Below are 26,576 nucleotides of genomic sequence, written 5' to 3'. Positions count from 1 at the left end.
TAGTTTAAGGTGGGCAGTGTAGGGTTTTTATCAGACCTTTCCACTCAACCCACCCGGTCTACAGTGAGGCCACCCGGAGGAAGTGCTGTCCCAAAACAAAGTCCCGTTCTCTTTCTGTTGTGATTACATCACGAGTACAGGGAAGAAGTGTGAGGGAGGAAAATGTAAAGAATTCTATTCTTATGGACTAATATTTTAATGTTAGAAGGCTATATGCAGCCCGCTGAGAGCCTGGATTAGAAAAATGGCCTACATGTAGAACAAACACTTTGATAAATGTTGTCCCAATTAATTCTTACTTGTAAGTCTTCAATAACATTTGTTTTATATATTTGAGAGAGAGAGGGAGGGAGGGAGGGAGAATCCCAAGCAGGCTCCACACTGTCGGTGCAGAGCCCGATGCAGGGCTTGAACTCATGAACCATGAAATCATGACCTGAGCCGAAGTCAGACACATAACTTACTGAGCCACCCAGGTGCCCCGCATTAATATTTTTACACACGAGGAAACTGAAGCCAAGGGTTATACGGAACAGACTGAATATACAAATGGGTAAAGAAAAACTGAACTCTGACTCACAACCCACAGCTGTTAAGTGCAGAAAAGTAGCCCATTTTATCCACAGTAACCAGCCCAGAAAGCCAGTCTTGCTGTTAAGTCAGACTTGTAGGAGGTCAGACCGCTACTTCTAGTTAACAATCCAGGAAGCCAAGCAATAATGCCTACATCAACCCCGGATCACTAAGATTTGATTAATAGCTGGCAGCCTCCATAATTTCTGTCCCCACTTCCAACTTAGGGCCAACCCGAGAAAGCCAAATACGCATCCCTAACCAATGATCTAGTTAATCCATCCAACAGCTTCCCTAGGTCATCAGCCTCCCTCCTTTCTTTTCCATGATAAAGCTTTGCACCCCCCTCTGCTGCCTTTCAGTCTCTCTCGGCCAAAAGGCAAGTGATGGTGGTCGACTCCCCTGCTATAGCAAGCTTGAACAGACTGCTGGTTTGGTCGGGCTTCACTTATTTCCAAAATAACTCCGCTATCGTGGCAGATCAGGGCCTGGAACCAAGATCTACCTGACTCCAAACCCAGCCTCTTTCCACCGTACCACTTGCTCTTTTGTGGAGGCTGAGCCTCTCAAATGCCTTCAATAGCCTGGCAGGCAGGGCACCAATAAGGGGCAGGGCTCTGTGATTTGGCATAGTTTATTTTTACACTTAGTATGCATATAAAACCATGTAAACTCCACAAAGTAAACGGTTTATCCCCTAAAATAACCAAAAAGTCTGCCGTGAACTTCCAGCACCCTCACTATTTTAATATTTATACTTTCACAGAGAGTCATAGTCATACAAATAGGATTATAATACGTTTTTTAGGTCAAGGATTTTTTGGTCCACATTTTGTTAAGCACACACGTTCCTCTTTGGCAAAAGAGGTCAACTCCCCCCCTGCCCCAGGGAACCCAAAGCAAACAGACAAAAAGCACTGAACATGAGGTACAGCTGAGGTCCGGACTAATCTGGAATTAGAGACACACACTCAAGGGAAACACGGTTTCTTACAAAATCAGTTCACTTCCCAACCATCTCAGTAGAAAAGCTCGACGCGGATTTTGCCTTTGTCACTTTCGTAAGAACACACTTTAAATAACTTTGTGCTTCAGAGTACAATGTGCTGTTTCTAAAGAAAGTCATGAAAAGTGTGGGCATCTGACCTCAGCCGTATTTTCGATCTGAGGTACAAAAGCATCTGTCACAGTAATTCAGACTACAATCGCTGTGCTGCCTTCATTCAGTTTGTGGGGAGAGCAGTTTTGGTTGTTGTTAGGTCTCAGCACTTGGCTTTGCAGAGTTTCAAGAGGTGGATTTGCACGTGAAAGCTGCACAGTATCTGCTAGGCCTGAGGTGAGGAAGAGGCAAAGTGGGACCTGGCCTTTGTCCCACTCGGGCAGGGAGGCCCCCTGGGGGCCACAGAGACCTCCTGCTCCTAGCGCGCCCCTACTGGCCTCCACAAGTCCCATCTGAAGTGGAGTCTAAGGAACAGGCAGCTGCTGAGGTGGCTGTGTTGTGTTCCGTTTTAATCTACAATCCTAATTGCTAACCACCACCCTGGTGCGCTTCTCATGCTTCAAGTAATTTCATTCCTTCCGGAAGAATGTTAGCAATGCTTTTAGTTCTAGTCACCAAAGGAGAGGAAATGAGCCACAATAACAAGATTCAGTTTAAACAGACCTGCTGCTAACACAGTATCAGATAAAATATACTTAAAAAGTGAACATACTATTATATACGATTTCGCAACAGCTGCATTCTCCCACTTAACCACTGTGCAGAACTAAAACTCTGATAAAGCGAACTTAAGTTACTTTAATTCATGTTAAATACAACTCTGTACAGATTGCACATTTTATACCAAAGCAGCTCAATATCACAGACAAATGAAAATGCTATCTGGAAATTTTCATTTTTCTAGCCCAACAAAAACCAACAGACCCCTGCCCTAAGGGTCAGAACAACACCAGATGCACCACTTTGTAAACAGTAGGAGAGGTGGTCCCTCGGACTCCACCGCAGGATCCTATGAAATCACACACACACACACACACACACACACACACACACACACACACACACGTTCACACACACGCTCACACACGCGCACTTGAACATCTCCCCTCTTCCAGGGCCGCACACAGCCCGCCGCTCGGTACCGCAGCAGGTTGCTTTCACAGTGTGCTCACAAAAGAGCGGTCATGGCCGTGGGGCTGAGGGGTCGGAGGCAGTCTCTGGGGGCCGCGTAGGCGGCGCTGGCGGCTGGCTTTGCCCGCGGCTCCTGGTAGTCGGGGTGGGCGCGGTCCGCAGCCTGGCCGCCGGCCGTGGGCCGATCGTAGCCCGGGCGTGCGGCTGCGGGCGCGGGGTGAGGCGGCCTCTGGTAGGGCGCGCCGCCGGAAGATAGCGAGTGCGTGTGCGCCGGCCGGGGCCCGGGCACCCTGTAGCCGGAGAAGGTGTGCGCGCGCGCCGCGTGGCGCTCTACGATGGGCGTGGCGTACTCGGGCTCGGGGTTGGTCAAGGGCAGGGCGTACTCGTGGCGGCCGGCCAGCAGGGGGCGGTCGTAGTGGCCGCAGGCTTCGGCGCTAGGCGGGGTCTCCTCCTCGGTGTCCATGGGACGGAAGGTGGAGCCCTTCCTCGCCACCGTCCCGGTGCCAATCATGAGCGGAGGCTGGTAATCTGCAATCAAAAGCGCAGGAGACACACCACGTGTGTGTCACACGGATACGAGGGCAAGCCGGTTGTTTGCAGACGGAGGTGCTCTGCGGAACCAACTCGGCTGAGCGCCTAACCGGTAGCAGGCAGGATGAGAAAGCCCGATAATGGGAAAGACGTACATGGCACACACACGGACTGGCGCAACCATACTGCTGCTTTAGGAAGCCTCGGTGGGTCACTAGAACCCGGAGAAGACAGAGATTACGCTTCCCCACACCTAGGGAATGAGAGGGGAAATACCTCCTGGAGCTCTTAAACTGGCCCTTGAAATGCCAAATTTTGGGGGGGGGGGGGGGGGGTGGTGGTTGCTGTGAGAAAAGGCAACAGTGATTAAATAACCTGGAAAGAGGGGCGCCTGGGTGGCTCAGTGGGTGTAGCTTGGACTCTTGATTTCTGCTCTGGTCATGATCTCATCTTTGGAGAGATAGAGCCCACCAGTGGGGTTCTGCATAGACAGCCCTGGGCCTGCTTGCAATTCTCTCTCCCTCTCTCTGTCCCTCCCCAGTCCACCCCCCCACCCCCCCCACCCCCCCCCCCCCGCCAATAAACTTAAAAAAAAAAAGTAAAGATGGAAAAATGAGAAACAAACAAAATCAAGCAGTCACACACTAGGGGTCTGGCAGCAGCCTTGGAAAGGTCACACTTTGGAGACAGGAATCAGAGAAAGTTATTACCAACGATGTCAGTCATGAGGCTAGAGGGGAACCAAGGCCCCTTCCCGGATGTTAAGCCCAGAAGCCTGGGATTCACAGTCCGGAAGCCACTTGGGAGAGGAAACATATGGAGCGTTCTTGGGGAGGGTTAGGAACAACAGGTTCAATTTTGGACACACTGAGGAACTGGTGACACTGACAGGCAGAGGTGTCTAGCAGGTGAGAATGACTTCTCAGGGACAGGGAGGGAAGTCTGGGCTTAGCAGACAAAGTGCAAAGAAGGGCTCTCTATTGGGAGCTCTGGAGCAGGGTGGGTGCAGCTACTGAGGAGAGAGACTGTGGCTGAGTGAGGGCAAGAGCGAGACCCTAGGGGGGCCTTACACAGTCAAGGTGTTGGAGAAGGACCACACAGTGGGGAAGGAGGGCATGCTGCACCAGAAGCTAAAGAAAAAAGAAAGGAAGAAAAGGATAGACATGGGGGCCTTTTCTCCCCTGTTTTGTCTGCAAGGCAGCACTAGACTGTCAGCAGGAAAGGAATTAAGAGGATGGATTTTGGGTGGAGAGATGCTCTTTGTTCTGCAGCAGCTCAAGCAACCTTTCCACTGGTAGCTTTCTGACTTTGATATATTCATGAACTTCTGGGTCAGTAGGCCTGGGGCATGGCCTGAAAGCCCACACTTCTAGCAAGTTGCTAGAAGTTACTTGCTAGAAGTTACTCAGAATGCACTCTGGGTCATGAGAAGCTAAGTGGGGCGACCCAGAGTGTGGTCCACAGATGCCTATGTATCTGAGAACCGAGACAGGTCTGCAAAAAGACAAGCACACAAATTGAGAACAAGTGTTTAGCAACTCCCAGCAGCTTGAGAGAGTATACTTATGTCCGTTGAATCTAATAAAAGAATTAGAGCTTTGTATTTTGTATGTCTTTTTTAAAATGTCATTACTGGGGCGCCTGGGTGGCTCAGTCGGTTAAGCGTCCGACTTCAGCTCAGGTCACGATCTCGCGGTCGGTGAGTTCGAGCCCCGCATCGGGCTCTGGGCTGATGGCTCAGAGCCTGGAGCCTGCTTCCGATTCTGTGTCTCCCTCTCTCCGCCCCTCCCCCGTTCATGCTCTGTCTCTCTCTGTCTCAAAAATAAATAAACGTTAAAAAATAAATAAAAAATAAATAAAAATAAAAAATAAAATGTCATTACTTCTACTTTATACAACTGACCCTTAAACAAAGGGGTGGAACGGGTGTGTCCACTTATAGGTGAGTTTTTTTCAATATCGTATATAGTACTGGAAACATATTTTTCTCTTTCCTGTGATTTTCTTTTTTCTTTATGTTGAGAGAGAGTGAAAGAGAGCATGTGCACGTATGCATGCAGGCAGGGGCGGGGCAGAAAGAGAGAGAGGGAGATAGAGAATCCCAAGCAGGCTCCGTGCTGTCAGCACAGAGCCCAACTCATGGCTGGATCCCATGAATCGGGAGGTCATGACCTGAGCTGAAATCAAGAGTCAGACACTCAACTGACTAAGCCACCCAAGTGGCCCTCTTCCTTAGGATTTTCTTAGTAACATTTTCTCTAACTTACTTTATTGTAAGAATATAATGTATAATGCAAATCACATGCAAAATGTGTGTCGACCCACTGTTTATGTTACTGGTAAGGGTGGAGGCAACAGTGGTTGTTTTGGTCAGCAATAGGCTGTTAGTAGTTAAGCTTTGGGGGAGTCAAGTTATACATGGATTTTTGTGCAGGGGGTCGGCATCCTTAAACCCCTTGTTGTTCAAGGGTCAACTGCATTGTATTTTACAAAAGCAGTGGTTTCTGACAGATTAGAAATAATTTTTTCAAAGGCAAAAAATGGATCCCTCTCCACAGACAGTTTGAGAAGCCTGACCCTCAGTGATGGCTTATCAGGAACACAGAGGTCATTCGAACACTGGACAGGTTCTTTCATCTCCTGTCTCCTCTTTTCTCAAGGGCAGGAACTGGGCTTAATTCATCTTTCCAGTCTCCCTTCCTTAGTGCCTTAACCAAAATCTTAGCAACAGATTATTTAAGGGCTTCCAGATTTTCGTGGTCCCTCAGGGCCATTGCTATAGCTATGCTGTAGCTCTCTCAGTGTTCATTTGTAACACTTTGCAGAGGAAAGAGAGGACCGTACACATTGCTGATTCCTTGGGCCCCATCTCCACACCAGGTTTTAGTCATATTTCCCTCCTGGTCTCCTCACTCCCATGGGCAGCACTTGCTGCCTCGTAACACCGTCACAGAGGCCTGACACGTACCTGCCATATCACTTGTGATGAGATCTAACTTTTGTGTCACCTCCTTTTCATTATCATAGCTGATGGTAAATTCAGCCGACTGGTGTCTGGCAAAGGGATACTTGATCTGCTTCCAACAGTCTGGAATAAAGATAACACGAAACCAACATGTATCTCAGAAGTGTAACGCACATAGTCTCTGACGTGTTCCTCGATGGGCTGGACGTCAGGCCGCCTTTTGCCGGCTGACCGTGATGAGTGTGTGGCATGGCTCCCAGATTATGTGTAGGGAAACAGCATGCTGAGGTTGTCAGGACAACAGCAAACACTGTTCCATGCATGTTTTCCACTTGTATCTGGGTTGCCACAAGGGCAGGTCCCAGATTATGCCTCTGTTACACCACCTGGGCATGGTTTTCCGTAATCTACACAGATACAGCATTCATGTCTCAGAGGAGTCAACACAGCTGGCTGCTGAGACCCTGTGCAGGTGGGGTCCCAAGCTGCCCCTGAGATTCTGAGGGGTCCTGCCCTGCTGCCCTCTCTGGACTACAGCTGACTCATTGCTTGGGGTACCCTGTGTCCTAAGGATTCTCTGAAACCTGAACATGAACCCTGCCCGGTTCTTCCTTCGCTCTCCCGGAGTGGAAAATACAGTGGAAGGCTGGAGATGCAGAGCAGTACCGGACAAAGTTCAGTTCACAGATGCAGCTTTTATAACTTCTCCCGGATGACAAGCAGTGTGGTGGCTTAAACTCCAGTGGCCAAAAAAAAAAAAAAAAAAAAGAATGTTGTGATGGGATAATGCTGAACAAAAGTAAAGGTCACTGGCCATGAGAACTCTCCATTAAAATAAAGAGATAGGCCACAATATTCCATTCCTTTTAGACTTGCTAACTTAAAGGCTGCATATCTTCATTTTTTGACGATGTAAGTGTGAGCCACATAATTTTAACCAGCAGACCCTGTCCCTTCTCGAAGACAGAATAAAACTGTGGAGTTTTCTGTCAACCAACCTGTTTTCTGGGCCTGAGCTGATCCATATGGATTTCCTTTCTTCTTCCTCCTACAGAAACAAAAAAATCCTACTTGAAAAGGTTTCTAAGTGAGGAGTACTGTTTATAAAATAATACTTGATACTTTCTACCTCTACACAACTTGTTTTTAACACATAAATTAGCATTTTATCTTGGCCAAAGTAATGCTGCTTTTCTATGCATGAGCATCTGAAAAGCAAACATTTTGGTTTTGTAATTAGTTGCATGATTAGAGGAGAAATTTAAAAATGTCAAGTCACATACTTTCTAAAGGCGGCAAAGATTCCCATTCCAGCAACCAGCAGAGCCAGGAGCACCAGTGGAATAACAACAGTTGTGACATTTATTCCTGAGAAGGGGGAAAAGCCACACATTACAACAGAAAGGAAGTGCAACCGAATTGCTCAATCTAAAACTGAACACTGATTTGAAAGGTCTTCCACAGTTTAATACACGGGGAAAATGAATATGTGCTAGGCATTTACTGATGTCAGACAGCAAAAAGAGAGGATTTCCAAATCCTGGCTAAAGGGGCGCCTGGGTGGCTCAGTCGGTTAAGCATCTACTCTTGATTTCGGCTCAGGTTGTGATCTCACGGTTCATGAGATCGAGCCCTGCCTGCATCGGGCTCTGTGCTGACAAGCGCAGAGCCTGTTTGGGAATTTTTCTCTCTCCCTCTCCTGCTCTCAAAATAGATAACATTTAAAAAAATAAATAAATAAATAAAATAAAATCATGGCGAAAGTTAAAGAAAATAAAATTTTTTTTTCCCCAAAAGGCGATTTTTGATGGTCCTCAGGGATTAACACTTACTCTAAGCTTGTTGTTTGGACGATATTAGACTCCCAAATCAGAATTGAGGGGGAAGATTTACAGGAGCTACTGAGAGAGGTGAAGGACTTAAGCACAGGGTGGAGCTCAAGTACCCAGTCTCCCCCAGATGGTGGGCACGTTTGCACTTGTACAATAACAGCAGCTGGGGAGGGGGAAGGGAAGAGAAGCCCCATGCTTCCCGTTACCAGGGCTTTGGAGCTGTGGACTGAGAGGAAATGCAGCCTGATGACCTCAAACAGCACTTCCACTCTGCCGCACGGAACACCGTGTCTTCCTACTTTAAAAAAGGAAATCACTTGAACGGCCGCTAAAGCAGGCCCCAAGTTTGTAGAAACTAGGCAAACTAAAGGAGAAAGATTTGTTCTTCACCCTTCTTTATCTTTGATCCCTGGGAAGAAAACAACGGGATGATCGGGAGTGGAAATGTGCAGTTTGTGAAAGGGGAAGATAAGGACCTTCGAAAGGAACAAAAGTTATGTGACTAACACTGGTGTTATTTACAAGAGTGGAAATTTGGGAAAAATCTAACAATTTAAACATCCAACAATAGGGGAATGGTTAACTAAATGATGGTATAGCCATATGAGAAAATACTATAAAGATATTAACAATTGTGTTTTGCAACGATTTAATAACCTTGGAAGATCATCATAATACGATGTTAAGTGAAAAATACTTGCTACAGAACAAATTACAGGTTTTCCTCAAGGTGATTTACATAAATATAGTTGACTGGATATAGTGGGATATGGTGATTATCTACAAATGCTGATTTATGGCTTTTTATTTTCTTATTTATCTCTAATCTTACTGAATTTTATAAAATTAATATGTATATTATTTTATATTCTGAAAAAGTAAATGTACTTTTAATGTTTATTGCTTGAACTGACGATACATTTACATGTTCAAACTTCAAAAAGTATAAAAAAGCCTCCCTCCTACCTCTGTTCCTTCTCTAGAGGAAGCCAAATTATATTTCTTGACATTCTTCTGGAGATGCCGGAATGATTACACATATATATTCATTCTTTATTCCTCATTTTTTACACACATGGTAGGCTATACAGACTGTCCTATACCTTGCTTATTTTTTTTAAGTTTGTCAATACATCTCCGAGAGCTTCCTATATTACAAACACATTTCTTTTTCATGGCTGCAGGGTATTCTTTTTTTTTTTTTTAATTTTTTTTTAACGTTTATTTATTTTTGAGACAGAGAGAGACAGAGCATGAACGGGGGAGGGGCAGAGAGAGAGGGAGACACAGAATCGGAAGCAGGCTCCAGGCTCCGAGCCATCAGCCCAGAGCCCGATGTGGGGCTCGAACTCACGGACCGTGAGATCGTGACCTGAGCTGAAGTCGGAGGCTTAACCGACTGAGCCACCCAGGCGCCCCAGGGTATTCTAATTCATGCATGTGCTATTATTTTTCCATAAAACATTCACCCAGTGTTTGAAGGGCAAATGCTACTTTTTCTACTTACAATATTGCAATTAATAGTTGCAGATATACATCCTTTAACACATATCCAGCTACCTCTGAACCATCTGACTTCAGACATTGATATGACAGAGAAAAGTTTTCGTTGAAGTCACTGTAATATCACATGGAGTCCGGTCATACTCCTTAGGAAAGCACGAAACAGCAAACTGCTCTACCTGTGGGGATTTCTTCTGAGGGGATGGAGCTTGTGATGATCTCATCTTCTCTTTCAGTTGAACTAACAGTATTTGGACTTGTTTTGCGCCACACCAGTGAATCATTATCTGAGGTAGAAGAGATATTGGAAAAACCACATTAGTAACAACAATTTGTGAAAGGGCACGATCAGAATCAAATAACTCGCTGACTTGCCCTGAGTCCTACCTTGTGTAATCTGGCAACCAAAGAGCTCCACGTTCAAGGCGATCCTCTGGTGCCATGTCTGAGGGACAACCCGCACGTATCTGGCTACGATGGGAGGGATAAAATTATTCCTCACTGGATCCCGAAAATTAGAGTTGCCCTGAAACACCTGTGGAAACAAAGAACTTTTACCTGAAGATGCTATTAGTTAGTTCCTAGGTCTTTCTCCACCCACTCATACCTGGATATATGACACCAAAGCCAGGATTCTATGTCTGTTGTAGTTTTGTAGACATACTTGAGAGTGAATTTACAAGGTTTTGCCAACCACGGCTGAGTTACCTAAGGCGGTGCTGCGAATCTGCTTTCTGGAAACGCAGTGATAAGAATAGCTAGAGACCTGCTCTCCTACTCAGTTCTTTCCTCCAAAGTTTCTCTTACCTTCTCTTTATTATTTGCAATTCCTTTATAGGTCCTCCACTTGGAGTTGCTGTTTTTGAACTTCATCACAAAACTCTTAACGTAAAAGTTGAAATTCGACTGTGTGGATCCTGTGGTCATAATTCCTGGTAAGAAAATATTATTGACAGGTTAGTTTTTAAAATATATATAGCATGTATTATAATCTTAGGTTTCCTTTCCTTTTCTCACTTGAAATCTCAAATCATTTTACAAGCCAAATTTCCTTATTTGCATTTAGAAACCTGATCACACATGAGTGTTTCCACACTGACAATATACCATACAAAGGTTTCCTCATCGCAGTGTGGGTTTTTTTTTTAGTTTATTTATTTCTGAGTGAGAGAGAGTATGAGTGGGGGAAAGGCAGAGAGAGAGAGGGAGAATCTCAAGCAGACTACGTGCTATTATCAGTGCACAGCCCTATGTGGGGCTCGATCCCATGACCCTGGGATCATGACCTGAGCCAAAATCAAGAGTCAGACGCTTAACCTAAGCAACTGAGCTACCCAGGCACCCCGCTGTGTGGGCTTTCTACTCCGTATATCCATACTTACAATCTGCACACAGGTTCTGCCCATAGAGACAATGAGAAGGTTTGGTAGTTACTTTTAGAAAAGACAGAGTACTTTGAGGAAGAGAGAGCGGCACCTATGTAACTCAAAAACATAATCTGAACAGCAAGTCATTGTGCATTTGTAAAACTGCACTGTGTCATCACCTGTTATTTTCTTTTTCTCTCCCAAATCGGTCTCCAGCCATTCTCGCTGTTTGCGGTTCTTGCTGCTGTCCCCCGAAGCCCATGATAGGTCTTGGTCCTGAAGCTGGGCTTGGCCAGGGGACCAATGAAGCTGTTCTCCCATCTCACTGACCCACTGCCAAGTAGTTCTGATTTGCGTATCAGGCTCCAAACTCAATGATCTGCTGCAACCTTAAAAAAAAAAAAAAGCCAGAAAAAGTCCTTTAGATATAAACACGAAATGAAAGCAAAAAAAAAAAAGTAGTACTTCACCTCGCCTAGAATTATTTAGTTGATTTATTACCATTCTGATATCAAATTGACTGCTTAATTACTAGTATTTTAATGACTCAGACTCTCATTTGATTCATTTGTACTGCAGTATCTTGAAATTATTGGTTTCTTTTTTTAATGGACTTCAGTGAAGTCACTTCCCCTACAAATGACATCCTTGTTCCCACCACAGCTTTTCCTTTCTAAACTTCTAAATTCACCCTCATTTCAGCAAAGTGATATGTGTTGTAAAGGCAATATGGACATTAGCAAATAAAGGCCACAATCCTCTCCCTGGACAAAGAGGACAGACGCAGACTGTTCTCCTTGAAATACTTTCCTTTATGCTGAGAGAATATTTACGTAGAATGTATTTCATGACAGAGGGACTAAAAAGCCTTTATTTTACATACTTCTGTTTAATCACTTTATTCAAAAAAACCCACAAATTAAACTGTAATATTCAAAAGGTTTTTCTGTTAAAATCTAACATGAAGGAATTTATCTTAAAATAAGTGTCATTTCAAATTTTCATTCTTTTCTGGCAAAAGTTTGAGATAGCTTAGATTATAAAGAAAAATATTTTCTGCTTAATGATAATTGAACTATTTTGTATTTTTAATATTGGGTATTTTTAAGTCACAGCATACTTGGTGCTGCCTGACCTGTGGAAAAAGAAAAAGAAAATCCTTTAAACTACATCATTGGAGGGGTATGGAAGAATAAACTAGCACTGAAGATTTTAAAATATCAAATTCTTTTTTTTTATTATTTATTTTTAGTTTTGGAGAGAGAGCGTGAGCAAGGGGCAGAGAGAGAGAGAGAGAGAGAGAGAGAGAGAGAGAGAGAGAATCCCATAAGGGGCAGAGAGAAAGGGAGAGAGAGTGGGGAGCCCGAAGCAGGGCTCGAGCTCACCTGATGTGGGGCTCGAACTTACAAACCGAGAGATCATGACCTGAGACAGAGTCGGATGCCTAACTGACTAAGCCACCCAGGTGCCCCACAAATTCTCTTTTTTAATGTGTATTTATTTATTTTGAAAGAGAAAGAAAAAGAGAGAGACAGATTGAGAGCAGGGGAGGGGCAGAGACAGAGGGAGAGAGAAAGAATCCCAAGCAGGCTCCACACTGAGCGTGGAGCCTGATGCAGGGCTTGATCTCATGACCATGAGATCACGACCTGAGCGGAAATCAAGTCAGACACTTAGCCACTGACTGAGCCACCCCGGCGCCCCTAAAATATCAAGTTCTTAAGGAAAATGTGATCCTTACCATCGGAGGTAAAGAGAAATCGCTTGTCTGACAGGGAACCACTGAAATAATAAACACAAACATGAGGAGGTGAGTTGCTTACCTGGATCTTAATGACTGACACAGCACCAAGCACAGGGTTCAGAGCCTCCCCTCACCTCATCTGATCCTCACAGCACCCCAGCAAGGCTGTTATTATCTTTGTCACTGGTGTTTTCTAGATCAAGAACTCAGGCCCACTGAAGGTGAGCAACTTTCCTAAAGTCACCCAGGTGACAAGTGGCCAGGACTCTGAGTCACTGCTGTTGGATCAAAATCTTGTGTGGATTCCATCATGACACATTGTGTTGAGAAGCAAAGTGCACATACACCGTCTTAAGAGCAGCCTGAAATCCCAACTAACTGATACCCAGCAACGGAAGCAGAAGGAATGACTGCCCTGAATATTCCCTTTGCTTCAGTAGTCACCTTAAAGCATCCCAATCGTTGTCGATCATCAAGGACCACTGAGAGACATGAAGAAGACTGGCCACTTTTAGAAAAATGACCACGGCTTCTGCCCCAGCACTGCTGCTCTGGGGACAGCCTCAGCTCATTCTCTCTCCCAGTCACACTCCTACCTACTGTAGCAACTAAGGCCAAGCCGTGAACCAGCTCCTGCGTCCGGATGACAAGGTACAGCTGGAGAAAACTCACAGCATCTCACTGAGCTGGCCCTGGCCTGGGCGTCACTGCTGATCTGGCATTCATCCCTGGGCCTGTGGACTCTAGTGCTCTCACAGCTTGTATTATTCTCACAGGCAAACTTATCACATCAACCTCGCTCCGTACTTCTCTCCTTCGTGGAGAAGAGATTCCGAAGGCCTGCGACCATATTTACCCTCTATAAATCCCTTACCAACCTGGCAGTGTAAAAATACATAGAATAAATAGAAAATCTAGAGTTCTCAAGATTAATCTTATGTGCATAGTATTTTATTAGATACTAGAGATAAACACACAGAGATAGATGTCACTTTTGTGTTCAATTATTTTACAATCTGAGAGTACTGCTTATAATTTTAAATGTTTAAGTCTGCATTATATGTGGCAACAATGGACAGAGAGACTACTGAGCTGTGAAATCCACAGAAAACCCAGACTGGACACGAGTATAAGAATCTTTCCATCAAAGCTTGGTTGCTGTTGTTGATTAGAAGTGGCAGGTAGTCAAATTCCCTGGAATGGACTTTTTCTTTCACATTCTTTGTCCACTCTCAAGCAGACTTCACAGCCCTGCTATTCCACATAAAGGTTCTGCGATATCCTGAATATAATGCAGGCACCGATCATTTCTGACATGACAATGCAGACCCACTGGGGTCGCAGGACTTGCCTGAATTCAGTGGGTGGCCACGCCTGGGTGAAAATCCAGCTCTCCTAACTTTGAAAAACAAGATGCACATTGTTGCAATTCACAATTTAAAGTTTTATTAATGTATTTAGAGCCTCTATTTGATTTTTTCCTTTTTTTTTTAATAATGTTCCTGCACTAAGTATTACACTTGAAATTTTACCCAAAGAAGTGCACAAAATGCTGCGGCAACCCAGAGGACCTAAACTCACTCCCACTGTCATGAGACACTAAAATATTTATTTTGCCGTTGCTGAAAAAGAGAAGTTACGGAAAGAAGAATAACCGGAGTTAACCCCAGGAAGATGCCGCCAGGGGAGGCACTGCTCCTAACGGCCCTCTGCCTGGCTTTTCTCCATTACCAGCTGGAATATGCTTTTCCATTTCACTCTAGTAAACTAACTAAACACAATCACTTAGAGAATTCTATTGGTAAATGAGCCTCCTCTTTTAAAAATGAAAACACCCCAGGAGGCTGGAGTTCTGAGGCAGTCACACATCAGGGTGCACGAATTCCATCAGATTATAAGTACTGCCAGCCTTCCCAGAGAACTAGAGAAGCAATCGAGAACAGTCTGATGCAAACTGAAAGAAAAGCCTTCCCCGCTGATGGTCTGAGCCTTCGCCCTCTGTATGAGGTCAGCTTCTCTTCCTGATTCCATTCTGGTCTCCTCAAATCAAGGAAGTGACCTGACCCGGATGAATCCCAGAAGAACCTTAGATATTTACTTTAGGGACTCCTTCCTCAGCTGTACTGCTTCCTTCTGTGTTTTTTCCTGAACACCAAACAATCATGTGTGGGAACAGAAGTTCAATGACCACACGTACAGTGGTTCCCCAACAGCAAAACAGCGCAGATGAAAACAACTGCTCCCTGAAGATTTGGGAATCGAAATGAGTGGAGGAGATGTATTTGCATGTGGTGGACTCTTCTCTGCTCAGTACCAAAAGTCAAAGCAAAATCAGAGCTAGAAAGAAGGGACCTTGATATAATTCTGGACTTTCTATCTATTCGCACCAAAACAAAAATCGGACAATGTGTTCCAATAACTACATGGAATGCGGAACGAAACTCTTCCTAAGCCATTAATGGTTTCGATTTCCCTACTCTTATCTTTGCATCAACGTCTAATTTCAGATGACCATAAAGTGACTTCATCTATATTCAGCCCAGAAGTAACTCAGAACATGTCTACTTTTGTGCAACAGTTTAAATTTTTTTTTTTTTCAACAGTAAAATAAAACCCTGGTAGTACAAGTTAAACTTTTTGCAGTCCCATTCTTCTACAAAGGAAGCACTGCAATTATACAAACATAGGCAAGAGAGTCCAAAAAGCAGATTTAACACCAGAGGTTAATTCTTCACTCCGATTTGGAGATGTAGCACCCAACAAATCTGGGCCACAGCCTGATACCTTCCTGAAGTAGCATCAAACCATAAAAAATGTCAACAGAAACAGATCCTCAAGGGTCAAGATCATGCTGGTTTTTGATCACTGTGCTTACTGTGTGCCTTGGAGAGATTGGTGCTCTGGGGCTGCCAGCTCGGTGTACCCAGTTGCAGTACCTGTCAGATTGTTCCTTGAGAACACGAGATTGACCCACCTGAACCTGAGGAGGAATAACCTGAGAGATGAGGGAGTGAAGTTTCTGTGTAAGGCCCTGGGTTGTCCAGACTGCAGCCTCCAGAACCTGGATTTGCCAGATTGTTCTTTCACAGCGGAGGGCTGTCAGGAGCTTGCTAATGCCCTCAAGCACAATCATAACATGAAATATTGGATATCGGGGGCAATGATGTTCAGGAGGATGGAGTGAAACACCTGTGTGAGGTCCTAAAGCATCCAAATTGTGCATTGAACATACTCGGGCTGGAGACACGCAATCTGACGCCTGCGTGCTGCCAGTATCTCTCCTCTGTTCTCAAAAGCACAGGTTCTCAAAACCTGTTTAACCTGAACCTTTTGGGGAATGACTTGGAGCCCAGAGGAGTCAACATATTGTGGAAGGCCTTGAAAAAGTCAACATGCAAGCAATAGAAGGCTGGGTTTGAAAAAGAGTTGTACAACATAGTGAAGGGGGAGCTTGAGGAACTGTAGGAGAGGGTGTCCTTTCTGAGAGTCAAGTGTAGGACAAATGGTGGTGGTGATCCAATGGCGAGATGCCATGGCTACCCCATGGGATGTTCTTGGAGTAGAATCACCAGGAGATTTCTCAGGTCTCCATGTGATTGCATAAGCATCACTTTTACTATAAATCAGGTATAATATTTATGTTCCAAAAAGTCTGAGGCAAATACATAAGTGAAAAAAAAAATGTATATACATACATACATATATATATACACACACACAATACATGTATATACTTTTATTTACATATAGTACATGTGTGTACATATATGCATGTATAAAATACATGTGTGTGCATACATAAAAATGAATTTATGACACATGTATATATATGTTATTTATTTAAGGATTTTAGTTTCTAAAGGCACTCTGTTACTAAGCTTTTAGATCTTAAACTGTGGCACAAATTTGGGTGTAATTTGCCTTTGAATGTTCAAACAATATTAAAAGAACACTTTGGGGCCTGTCAAAGTTACAAGTCCTATCCAGAGGGAAAGTAGAGGGAAGTCTTATCCATAGCAAGCAGAGAGCACAAACACTGCGGTGAGCCTGCACATCAGGGTGTGAGGATGACTGCCTTTTACAGATTGCATACAGGGTCACTTGCACTGCCTGTGAAAGACTTGGACCAAACACCCTTTCTGGTTACCCCCACCTGCATCCCCGACTCGGAATTACCAGTGGGGGCTCTGCCTTTTCTCCTCAGCCACCCACCAGCCAGGGCCCTGGACGTGAGCATGGTGAGCTGACCACCACAACTCCTCTGGTGTCCCTCCCTGGGCCTTGGCTCTGCTCCCAGGTCCCCAGATGCTTTGTTCCTGCCTTCCACCAAACCCAAGGTTTGCTTCCTTCATGAAGGTGACCTAACCAACTTCAGTCACTGCTTCTAAATCCCCTCCCTTGTGAGTTTAGGCCAACGCTTCAATCCAGAAGTGAGTTTTAGTCTCTTTAAGTTTACTTGTGAGTTCATCGATTGGTTCTTTGGAACTTAAGATACTTTTTCCTATAAAAATAATACTGTAACTTGTGGTCAGAATCCCTATGTGAAGCACAAGATAGCTAAACTAAGCTAGAATACATGTAAATAAAAAGTAGGAGGGGAAGAGAAAAAATTATTGCATAACTTTTTCAACATGACATCAGAGGTACTATATTTATGCTAACTAGGGAAGCTATCTACCCCCTTATGTTTTTAACCAGATGAAATGGTCTACATCCACTGGGAGAAAGAACAGGGAAGTATGATGATCATGTTCTTTCTTCACACAAGCAGGGACCACACCAAAATGGCGGGACAGGGCCGGGGGGATCCGCATACACACTAGGGAGGGGTAGACAATACAGGCCCTAACCTACTTTTTCCTACTTTTGGATCCTGAAATGTCTGCAGTCTCTGTCCTGTGCCATATCCTTGAGCCCAAGACTATGTGACAACCTGTCCCAAAAACACAGGGTCATGGTAGCAGGAAGACATTTCTGAGGCAGACAGGGAGGGAGGAAGCAAGAGATAAACACGTGGCTTGAGGATCACTTTCTCTCATAAGGCATCCACCCAAGCAAGGAAAGCCACCCTCTGGCCCACTCCAAGCTGCCTGTTTCAATGCATGGACACCTGGACCAAAAGGGGGGCTTATATTTAGCTCTTGTTTTCCACTCCAGAAGCTGAAGAAACCTAAACGCATTAAAAGCCCAGGTTGAATGTTTAAACAATTGTACAACTGACATACTTTTTTCTCATAAAGCTAAAAGAGCAGAGGATAACAGCGAACAGAGAGGTTAATGCTAATTAACAACCTTCCTTCACTTCCCAACTATTACTCATCACTAAGAGCTTCTCTCCAAGGATCTTCTAGGGGAGCTTGGTGGTTCTATGGGGGCTTATTTCAGTTCTCTGTCTCCTTCAGTACCTTTGGTAACATTGGAGATAACAGGTAATTTACAACTGGAAAAACTGAAAAGGAACAGGCTTTGTTCTCTCCTACTAAAGCACCTGAGAGTAGAAACACTCCTCTGCCCTAGAACTTCAGATGTGTACCATTTTAATTTTAATTTACTTGTCAGCATAACCAGTGAGCTCTTACATTGCTGCATTTATCTTCTACAAACACACCATAAATGCTGCTTTAAGCATTCACACACATTCTTCCCAGCTGACAAACCCTTGGTATCATACACCCACTGTCCTTTCAAAACTGTGAGCTGATAAATTATGCTTTTGGGGTTACCTTCCACTCAAAACAGAAAACAAAGTACTTACTCTTTTGAAAGCACACCATTGGCAAGGATTCCTTCATATCGACTTATCCCTTTGAGCTGAAGCACGCTGATCTGACCTCCCAACTCATCTGCAATTATTCCAGCATGGATGGCGGCTTTGCACAATACAGAGGTCTAAAATACAGCAACATCATCACTCACAGCTACTCAAGAACACATTAAAAACATGGTGGGAGTTTTCCATTTTGTTATAACACGTGGTCAGGATCCCTAGTTGACCCATGACATTGCTACACTGTACCTTATTAAACAAAAAGAAGAGGGGAAAATTATTGCATTACTATGACACGTGTGACATGTGTAGCAGTTGACTGGGCCATGTTCTCTGCAGCAGATCTCAAAATGACACTAGAGTCACCAATTTTATGCTAACTTGGGAACCCGTCCACTAGAGAGGAAGTAGGTAATTTAGTAGTGGTGACCCCCCAGTGAATAACAAACGCCTCCCCATGGTCATGCCCTTGTGTAGGCACCTCCTACTGACTGCACTGGGCCAGGTAGCTTGTTTGTTCTGCTGCAGAGAACATGGCACAACCAACCGCCACACATGTCACTGTGGCCACCTTCGACACTCTGCCCCCAGATGATCCCCCCACATGATTACAGGGGCTATTCTAGGCAAAGGGAGATTAAGAACTGACTAGCCCAAATCCTGACCCTCAAACTCATCAGCAAATAAAACGGTTGTTATTTTAAGCCACTCAATTTGGGGGTGGCTTTTCAAACAGAAATAGAAATAACTAATCAGTTTCTTACATCTGCTTTAGCAGATACACATACTAAGGATCCTTTGAGAAGGTGAATCTTCCATACCATAGCTTTGTTTTACAATTGATTTAGAGACTGAACAGGGCATTAAAAACAGAACAGAATATGAAATGGAACAAAAGACTTCATAAAGGTCTTAGGGCAATGACGATGAGCAACCCAGGGCCCACAGCCTCCACCTCATTTCTTGAGTCTCCTCTGGGAGGGTCAGACAGCTGGCACCTGCCCAGGCCTCCAAGTCTGCTGCCTGGAATGACAGACTGAGCAGGACCACCTGACTGGCTGATTAGCAGGTGGCCTTGGGATTGGCACTGGCACATTAGAAATGGGGCTGGAGGAAGGACTGAAACTTTTCCACGGGGTGCCCAGGCCCTTAGGTCCCCATGGGCACAGACCTGCCTGGGAGGGTGGCTAGGCAGTGAGCCCAGGACTGAGGGGCTGAGAAACATCATTTTCCAAATCATCTTTAGCAATGCCCCCCTTCTCCATGATGGCTAATGCCAACATGGGAAGAGCAGCTCATGAAATTATGTCTCGATAACCGGACTTGGGAATTTCTCTTTGTGTTGACAACATTGGTACTTTATTGTCAGTGGAAAAAATTTCTTGGATTTTGGTTACAATATCTGGGGGACCAAGGAGACCAACAATATTTTATAATAATTGTGGTTGCAATAAAATTGAGAACTTCTGTGATCTTTAGAGAGTGCATATTTCTCAAACTAGGTTAGATTTGGGAAAATGAGTCAGTCTTGCAATAATGGCTCTCAGAAACAAAAGAGAAGGACAGTTCCTGACAGAGAAGAAATAAGAGAATGTTGAAAGACAGATGTGGTTATTACCCTCCTTGATTTTGGAGAAAAACAGAAATACTAGAAGATGAGAAAAAGACAGTGTTTTATCTTATTTTGTTTTTATTCTTTTTAAGTTTATTTATTTGAGAGACAGAGGGAGAGAGAGAGTGCAGGAGGGGCAGAGATGGAGAGAGAATCCTAAGCAGGCTCCACACTGTCAGCACAGAGCCTGATGCGGGGCTCAAATTCAGGAACTGCGAGATCATGACCTGAGCCAAAATCAAGAGTCAGACGCTTAACTGACTGAGCCACCCAGGATTCCCTATTTTATTTATTAATTTTTAGAGAGAGGGAGTGAGTGCGAGCTGGGGACAGGCAGAAGGACAGAGAGAATCTGAAGCAGGCTCCACTCTTAGCACAGAGCCCAATGAAGGGCTTGATCCTACCACCCTGGAATCATGACCTGAGCCCAAAGCAAGAATCAGATGTTCAACGAACTGAGTCAACAAGGTGCCCCCAAGATAGTGATCTTTAAATTAAATAGGCAGCTTGTGTTTTTATTTTTTCTGAATGTTCCTTCTTTAAAAAGGTTTGTTATCATTGTTGTAGATTCTTGGAGTACAAAATGGAGCAGCCAGTTATAACAGAAAAGCCTTGAATTTAAATTTGGCAATTTAGCTCATCGTCTTGGCTTTGTGTCTAACTCTACTAGGTGTGCGTAAGTCATGTCACTGCTGTGGATCCAGCTCCCCAATTCCTCTGTACAATGAAAAACCTGGACTGCATGATGTCTAGTATCTTTTCTAATGGCCTATTACCTTGTGATTCTAATAGGCACCCTATGTACCTACTATGACGTCCCTGCCGGCCTGCCTAGGTCTCTCAGCCCCAAGATGAAAAGCAATTGGTTCAGTGGTCTACTGGGTAGATAATCCCACTGTCCCTGAGATCATTTGAAGTTTGTTCCTTGGAATTTGTTCGGTGGATGGAGTAGTCTTTATCCCAAGAGCTGCCTAGTGGAGAGCTCTCACTGGACTTGGCATGTCCCAAGGACTCCTTGGTTACAAGAGAACAGGTTCACAGGTCAATTAGCAATAGAACCTACCAGCATCATTGGCCAACATACATTCCCATTTTCCATAGTAATCAGCGTTGAGGGACCCCAGCAGTATATACCCATTTTATGGAATTTATTCAACTGCAGCTCACATTTTTCCATGATATTCAATGCAGGCCACAGGATACAACTCCAGGAGAATAACCACCAAATCTGGCTGTTACATTTTTATAAAATTATCACAGGATTATTTTCTTTAAGGAAAACAAAATTCCTCGCTCACTCAATCAACTTAAATAAATGTTTACTTAAATTGGGGCTTTTGGGTGTTGATTTTAAATTTTTACTTTCACTGAACTTGATTTTTATAAATTTCCTTTGGAAGAGGAAATTTATACTTTGATTTTCTAGCAATTTTCAAAGTCTAAGCCTCACTGAAATGTAAATATAGGAAAGTCACATCACTGGCCTATGTTAAATGGTGAACTGGCTTCAACTCAAACAGAATAATTTAAACCTAATTTTTCATTTACATTTTCTCAGACATCTGAGAACACCTACATGGCTCACAAAATTGCAGGTGATGGTATTAAACATTTCTAAAGTTCATTAAACCATAAAACATGGCTAAATAGATCAGCATGAAGACTACATCAACCTTTTTTTTTAAATGTTTATTTATTTTGAGAGAGAGCGAGAGAGAGAGAGCTTGTGAGTGTACAGTCTCAAGACAATGTCAAGACTACATCAACTTTCAAAGTGATTATCAAATCATGCCAGAATTGGAGTATTTTCTTATGTCTTCCTTTAGGAAAAGTCATCTTGTACTGGAAAGTATTGACAAAGTATTAAAATAAAATTTAATATAAAAGTAAACACTTCAGGGGTGCTTGGTGGCTCAGTCAGTTATGCGTCCAACTCTTGATTTTGACTCAGGACATGATCTCATGGTTTATGAGTTTGAGCCCTGCCTTGGGGCTTGGGATTCTCTTTCTCTCTCTGTCTCTCCCTTCCTCCCTTCCTCTCTCTCTCCCTTTCTTCCTCCCTCCCTCTCTCCCTCTCTCTCTCCCCCCACTCTTTCTCTCTCTTTGTCCCTCCCCTGCTCATGCTCTTTCTCTCTCTCAAAATAAAGAAAACTTTAAAAAAAGTAAACGCTTCATATTGAATTTAATAAAACATGAATAAAGCTCATGTTTTAAAATGACAGTAAAATGTTAAATATATATGTTCCACGGTCTCTCCTATGAATTGTTCCTATGTTGGTACAGTCTTCGTAATTACCATATTGGCAACATTTTCTTATTTTTTTTTTAATGTTTATTTATTTTTGAGAGACAGAACACGAGCAGGGGAGGGGCAGAGAGAGAGAGGAAGACACAGAATTCGAAGCAGGCTCCAGGCTGTCAGCACAGAGCCGAATGTGGGGCTTGAACACATGAAACACGAGATCACGACCTGAGTCAAAGTTAGACGCTTAACCAACTGAGCCACCCATGCACCCCGGCAACATTTTCTTTGCAACAGTTATTTGAATTCATTTTAGAAATGTTGGAAAATATGAAAAAAATCACTCACACTGCTTGCTATCACCTGGAAACAATCACACACTATTATAATGTATTTCCCTGTGTAATGGCTTTTTGTGGGTGTGTACAAAGGCCTGGTTTCTCCCCTTCTCCTCCTAAACCAGGGGTGCACTACATATACTGTCTTCCATTATTCTACAGTCTTTCTTGAATATTCTGGGGGTATGGAGAATTTACTGAAACAAGTTATTAAGTGATGTCTTAAAAGCAGATGGTATAGTCAGCAGACTTGGGAGAAGGTGCCAAGAGAGAAACTATTCTAGGGCTTTTTTATTTCTGGTTTCTGGGTAAAGCAGATCTCAAAGAGAAGCTCATCCTACTTAGCTAGCGTGGTAAGCATATACCAATACAGATGCCTTAATTCATCAGTCAAGGAGACAGATTCACAGAACCTTAAGAATTCAAAAAGACCTTTAAAGTTCTCCGCTGATACTTCCTGACAGACTGTCACTTTCTCCGCCCCACAGCACCTTCCTACACATACATAGGCCATGTCTGACAAATGGTTTAACGCCTACACCTGACACTTCCTGGGACTAGGGCTCACCATTTCTTGAGACACTCGACTCCATTTTGCACTGCTCAATTATTCCTTACATGTAACTAAAACCGGGTATTCTGTAACTTTCACCCTATGACCCTAGTTCTGCCTTCGGGAACAACATAGAATGAACCAGTTCCTTTTCTGTAATTGTTCTTTAAGACAACATACTTCTTTTCTGACGCGGAGAACCTGTTTCTTCAACATTTTCTCTTGTAACTTGTTTTACAGATTCTGTTGTCCTGACCTACAAAATATGCTTCGGTTTTGCAAAGACCCTTCTAGGAAGAACTTGCTACAACTGAACACATTCCCTAAGATGAAGGCACCACGGAGGACAGACTCTATGATAACCTCCAGGATCTCTGCCTCCTGGCATTCCCCCACTGCATAATCCCTCTGGGTTTAGGTGGGAGCTGTGGCCTTCTTCTAATTAAGAGAACAATAGCAAAAGTGGTAGGATGCTACTCCCATGATAACATTACACAAGGTTGTAACCTGTCTTACTAGGAGACTCCTTTGTCGGGAAATTCTCCCTGGGTGGCTTTGAAGAAAGCAGTGATGTCAGATAGGCCCGAATGGCAAGGAGCTGAGGAGAGCCTCCAGCCAAATTCCAGGAAGAAACTGAGGTCTTCTGTTCAACAATCCATGTGTAACTGAATGCGGCCCACACCATGTGAGCTTCAAAGCCAAGTTGAGCCTCAGATGAAATGCAGCCCCAGCTGACAGCTTGGATGCACCCCTGTGAGATCCTGAAGCAGAGAACTCGGCTAAGCTGTGCCCAAACGCCTAACCCAGAGAACACGAGAGGTAACACATGTGTTGTTTTAATCTTTTAAATTGGTAGTAATATTGTTATGTAGCAATAGATATGGAATACACCCACGAGATCAACATATACCAAAAAGGCACTGATAAGACTTCTTTGAAGAGTTTTCAAAATATAAATTTTCCCTCCAGATGAAGTCATCCTAAAAGCAAATGATATGAAACTAGCTACAGAGTCAAATAGGCCACCTGTGTGCAAGCACCTAAAGTTGGCGTACTCAGATCGATAGGAAACCATTTACCTGTTATACTAAAAACAGAACTCTGTCAAGAGGAGAAAGATAAACAACTAAAATAAGAAAATAAGTGATGCTCTCTCTCTTACTGCACATAATTCTGAAGTTTCCTGCATGGGATGTTAAAATAACAAATAGAAACTCTTTATTGCTGAGGGAAACACTACACTTCGACTGTTTGTTTCTCTCAATCTCCTGAAGTCATTTAGAAATAGCCTGTGCCAAGTATATCTTAAATCGAGGTATTGTAAAACATTTTAAGATTCAAACAATTTATAGGCCAAATGAATATCCTATGCCAATCTTGTAAATAAAGACACTACACAATAAAGGAAAACAAAGAGCACAATCTGCTGCTTCCAGAATCAGGATATACTAAAAGCAAAAATTAAAGCCAAGTTTGTTTTTCCCCTGCTAGAGATAAAATTATCAATCACCTGGAACATGTATGGTTTTTTTCCATGCTTGAAGACACATGTCAGTAACTCTCAGGAAAGTTCCAACACTACACAGATTTTCACATTTCATAACTCAAGCCAATTCCCAGATGCTGTAAACTCAACTATTTTATTTTTTTAATATTTATTTTTGAGGGAGAGAGAGAGAGAGAGGGAGAGAGAGGGAGAGAAGGAAGGGCAGAGAGAGAGAGAGAGAGAGAAAAAGAGAATCCCAAGCAGGCTCTGTGCTGTCTGCATTTCTATTCTGTGCTGACAGCACAGAGCCGGGTGCGGGGCTCAATCTCACAAACTGTGAGATCATGACCTGAGCCGAAACCAAGAGTTGGACGCTTAACCGACTGAACCACCCAGGTGCTCCTGAATGAAACTATTTTAAATAGCAATGTTAATATTCAAAAATCAGATATCAAATTTCCAGGATAGAGATCTGCAAATAATAAGAAATAAAGGACTGTGTATATGGAGCCAGGACATATACTTTAGGGAAAATGTCTTGTGAATTTATTTTTCTCTGGGAACAATGTGTGTAACCAGAGAGTCTCATTCTGCATAAGAAACTGGGATGTGAGGAAGGAAGGAATACTATGTAAGTGCAGGGCAGATGGCTTCACTGCTCCCAGACACAATGTTGTTATCCTGTGATGTGAATGTTCATGTCCTTGGCTATGCTATATGAATCAGCTGGAGCATTAAAATAAAGAAAATAGATGGAATTATACTCTTAGGGTTGAAAAGGGCTTTGTTTACCATTTCATTTACAGCATGCTTAAGTGGAAATGCATGGAAAAACAGGAATGAATGCATGAATAACCTTGGTTTTTATACTCATTATTTCATTTATTTTCAGAAAATAGAAACTTGTACATTTATCTATGGGGTTTGAGATCTTATTTGACTTTACTTCAGGATGCATTTAGGCAGAGCAATAAGTACTTCTTAATTTCCACCATGCCCTATAATTACTCTCAGGTACTTACATCTCTGTATCCATCCACCAGATTCCCAGAAATGTCTCCTGCTATGTCTCTACAACCAGCCGGGCAGAATTTACTGGAAAAATAAAATAAAGAATTTGTATTTTATTGAATTATAATTAAACTAAAAAGTATAAATTACACTTAAACATATTTCTCCTCTTACTTTTGCAATTGGAAGTAATTCATTGTGGTATAATTAAGAAACTGTAAGGTATTTCAAGTGTATATCGTGATGATTTATGTTCCCCAACTAGTAAATTAGCATATCCATCACCTCGCATATTGTAATATCTAAATATATAAACATTTAAAATGTATGTAATGCATATATTTTTGGTGAGAACATTTAAGTTCTACTCTCAGCAAATTTTAATTATATAATATAGCGCTGTCAGCGTAGTCAGGTTACACATTAGATTCATCTTATGGCTGCATACATTAATCAAAAACATTAATATCTCTGTATCAAATACATGAATAGTCATATTAAGTCAACACAAAGACTGAATAGACTCGTTAATTTAGTTCAGTTTTGCTGTCAAATGAATTTAAGGTCACACTAATCAGGTACTGCCACCAAATGAGTTACAAAAACCTTTTGACTTTCAAAGCTTTCTACATTTCACGATTATAGGTGAGGGAGTGTGGACGTGTATATCACCATACCTCATCTTTAAATACTACAAAACAACTGAGTTACAGCCTAGATGATCTGGCACCATAACATCACTCTGTAGGCCCGAATGTATTCTTTTCTGTAGGACAGGAAATGAACATTGATGCCTACAGGCCCTCTCACCACTGGGACTCTATAGGTACAGCTGGAAAGATCTCAGAGAATGCTGGCATGTGTTTATATTGAATGAATGGCAACCTTACAGGGCAGCTGTAATTAATTACTGTTTTTTTT

At 43.1% G+C, this 26,576-nt stretch overlaps 1 protein-coding gene across 3 annotated transcripts in view; it reads right to left on the bottom strand.

Annotated features, from left to right (window-relative positions):
- Positions 1–490: 490 nt before the first annotated feature.
- Positions 491–26,576, bottom strand: part of DCBLD1 (discoidin, CUB and LCCL domain containing 1) — a 67,304-nt gene continuing 41,218 nt past the window's right edge. For all 3 annotated transcript variants that reach the window (XM_042939685.1, XM_042939684.1, XM_042939686.1), the window contains 11 exons: positions 25,667–25,739; positions 18,402–18,535; positions 12,644–12,684; positions 11,082–11,291; positions 10,343–10,467; positions 9,923–10,070; positions 9,715–9,822; positions 7,484–7,568; positions 7,199–7,248; positions 6,204–6,323; positions 491–3,232 (listed from right to left, as the gene is read on the bottom strand). In XM_042939685.1, coding sequence (XP_042795619.1) covers positions 2,742–3,232; positions 6,204–6,323; positions 7,199–7,248; positions 7,484–7,568; positions 9,715–9,822; positions 9,923–10,070; positions 10,343–10,467; positions 11,082–11,291; positions 12,644–12,684; positions 18,402–18,535; positions 25,667–25,739 — 1,585 coding nt within the window. In that variant the 3' untranslated portion in view covers positions 491–2,741. The remainder of the gene's footprint in view (positions 3,233–6,203; positions 6,324–7,198; positions 7,249–7,483; positions 7,569–9,714; positions 9,823–9,922; positions 10,071–10,342; positions 10,468–11,081; positions 11,292–12,643; positions 12,685–18,401; positions 18,536–25,666; positions 25,740–26,576) is intronic.

The sequence above is a fragment of the Panthera leo genome, chromosome B2 (assembly GCF_018350215.1).
Source record: "Panthera leo isolate Ple1 chromosome B2, P.leo_Ple1_pat1.1, whole genome shotgun sequence".
Lineage (NCBI taxonomy): Eukaryota > Metazoa > Chordata > Mammalia > Carnivora > Felidae > Panthera > Panthera leo.
This window is presented reverse-complemented; position numbering and strand designations above follow the sequence as displayed.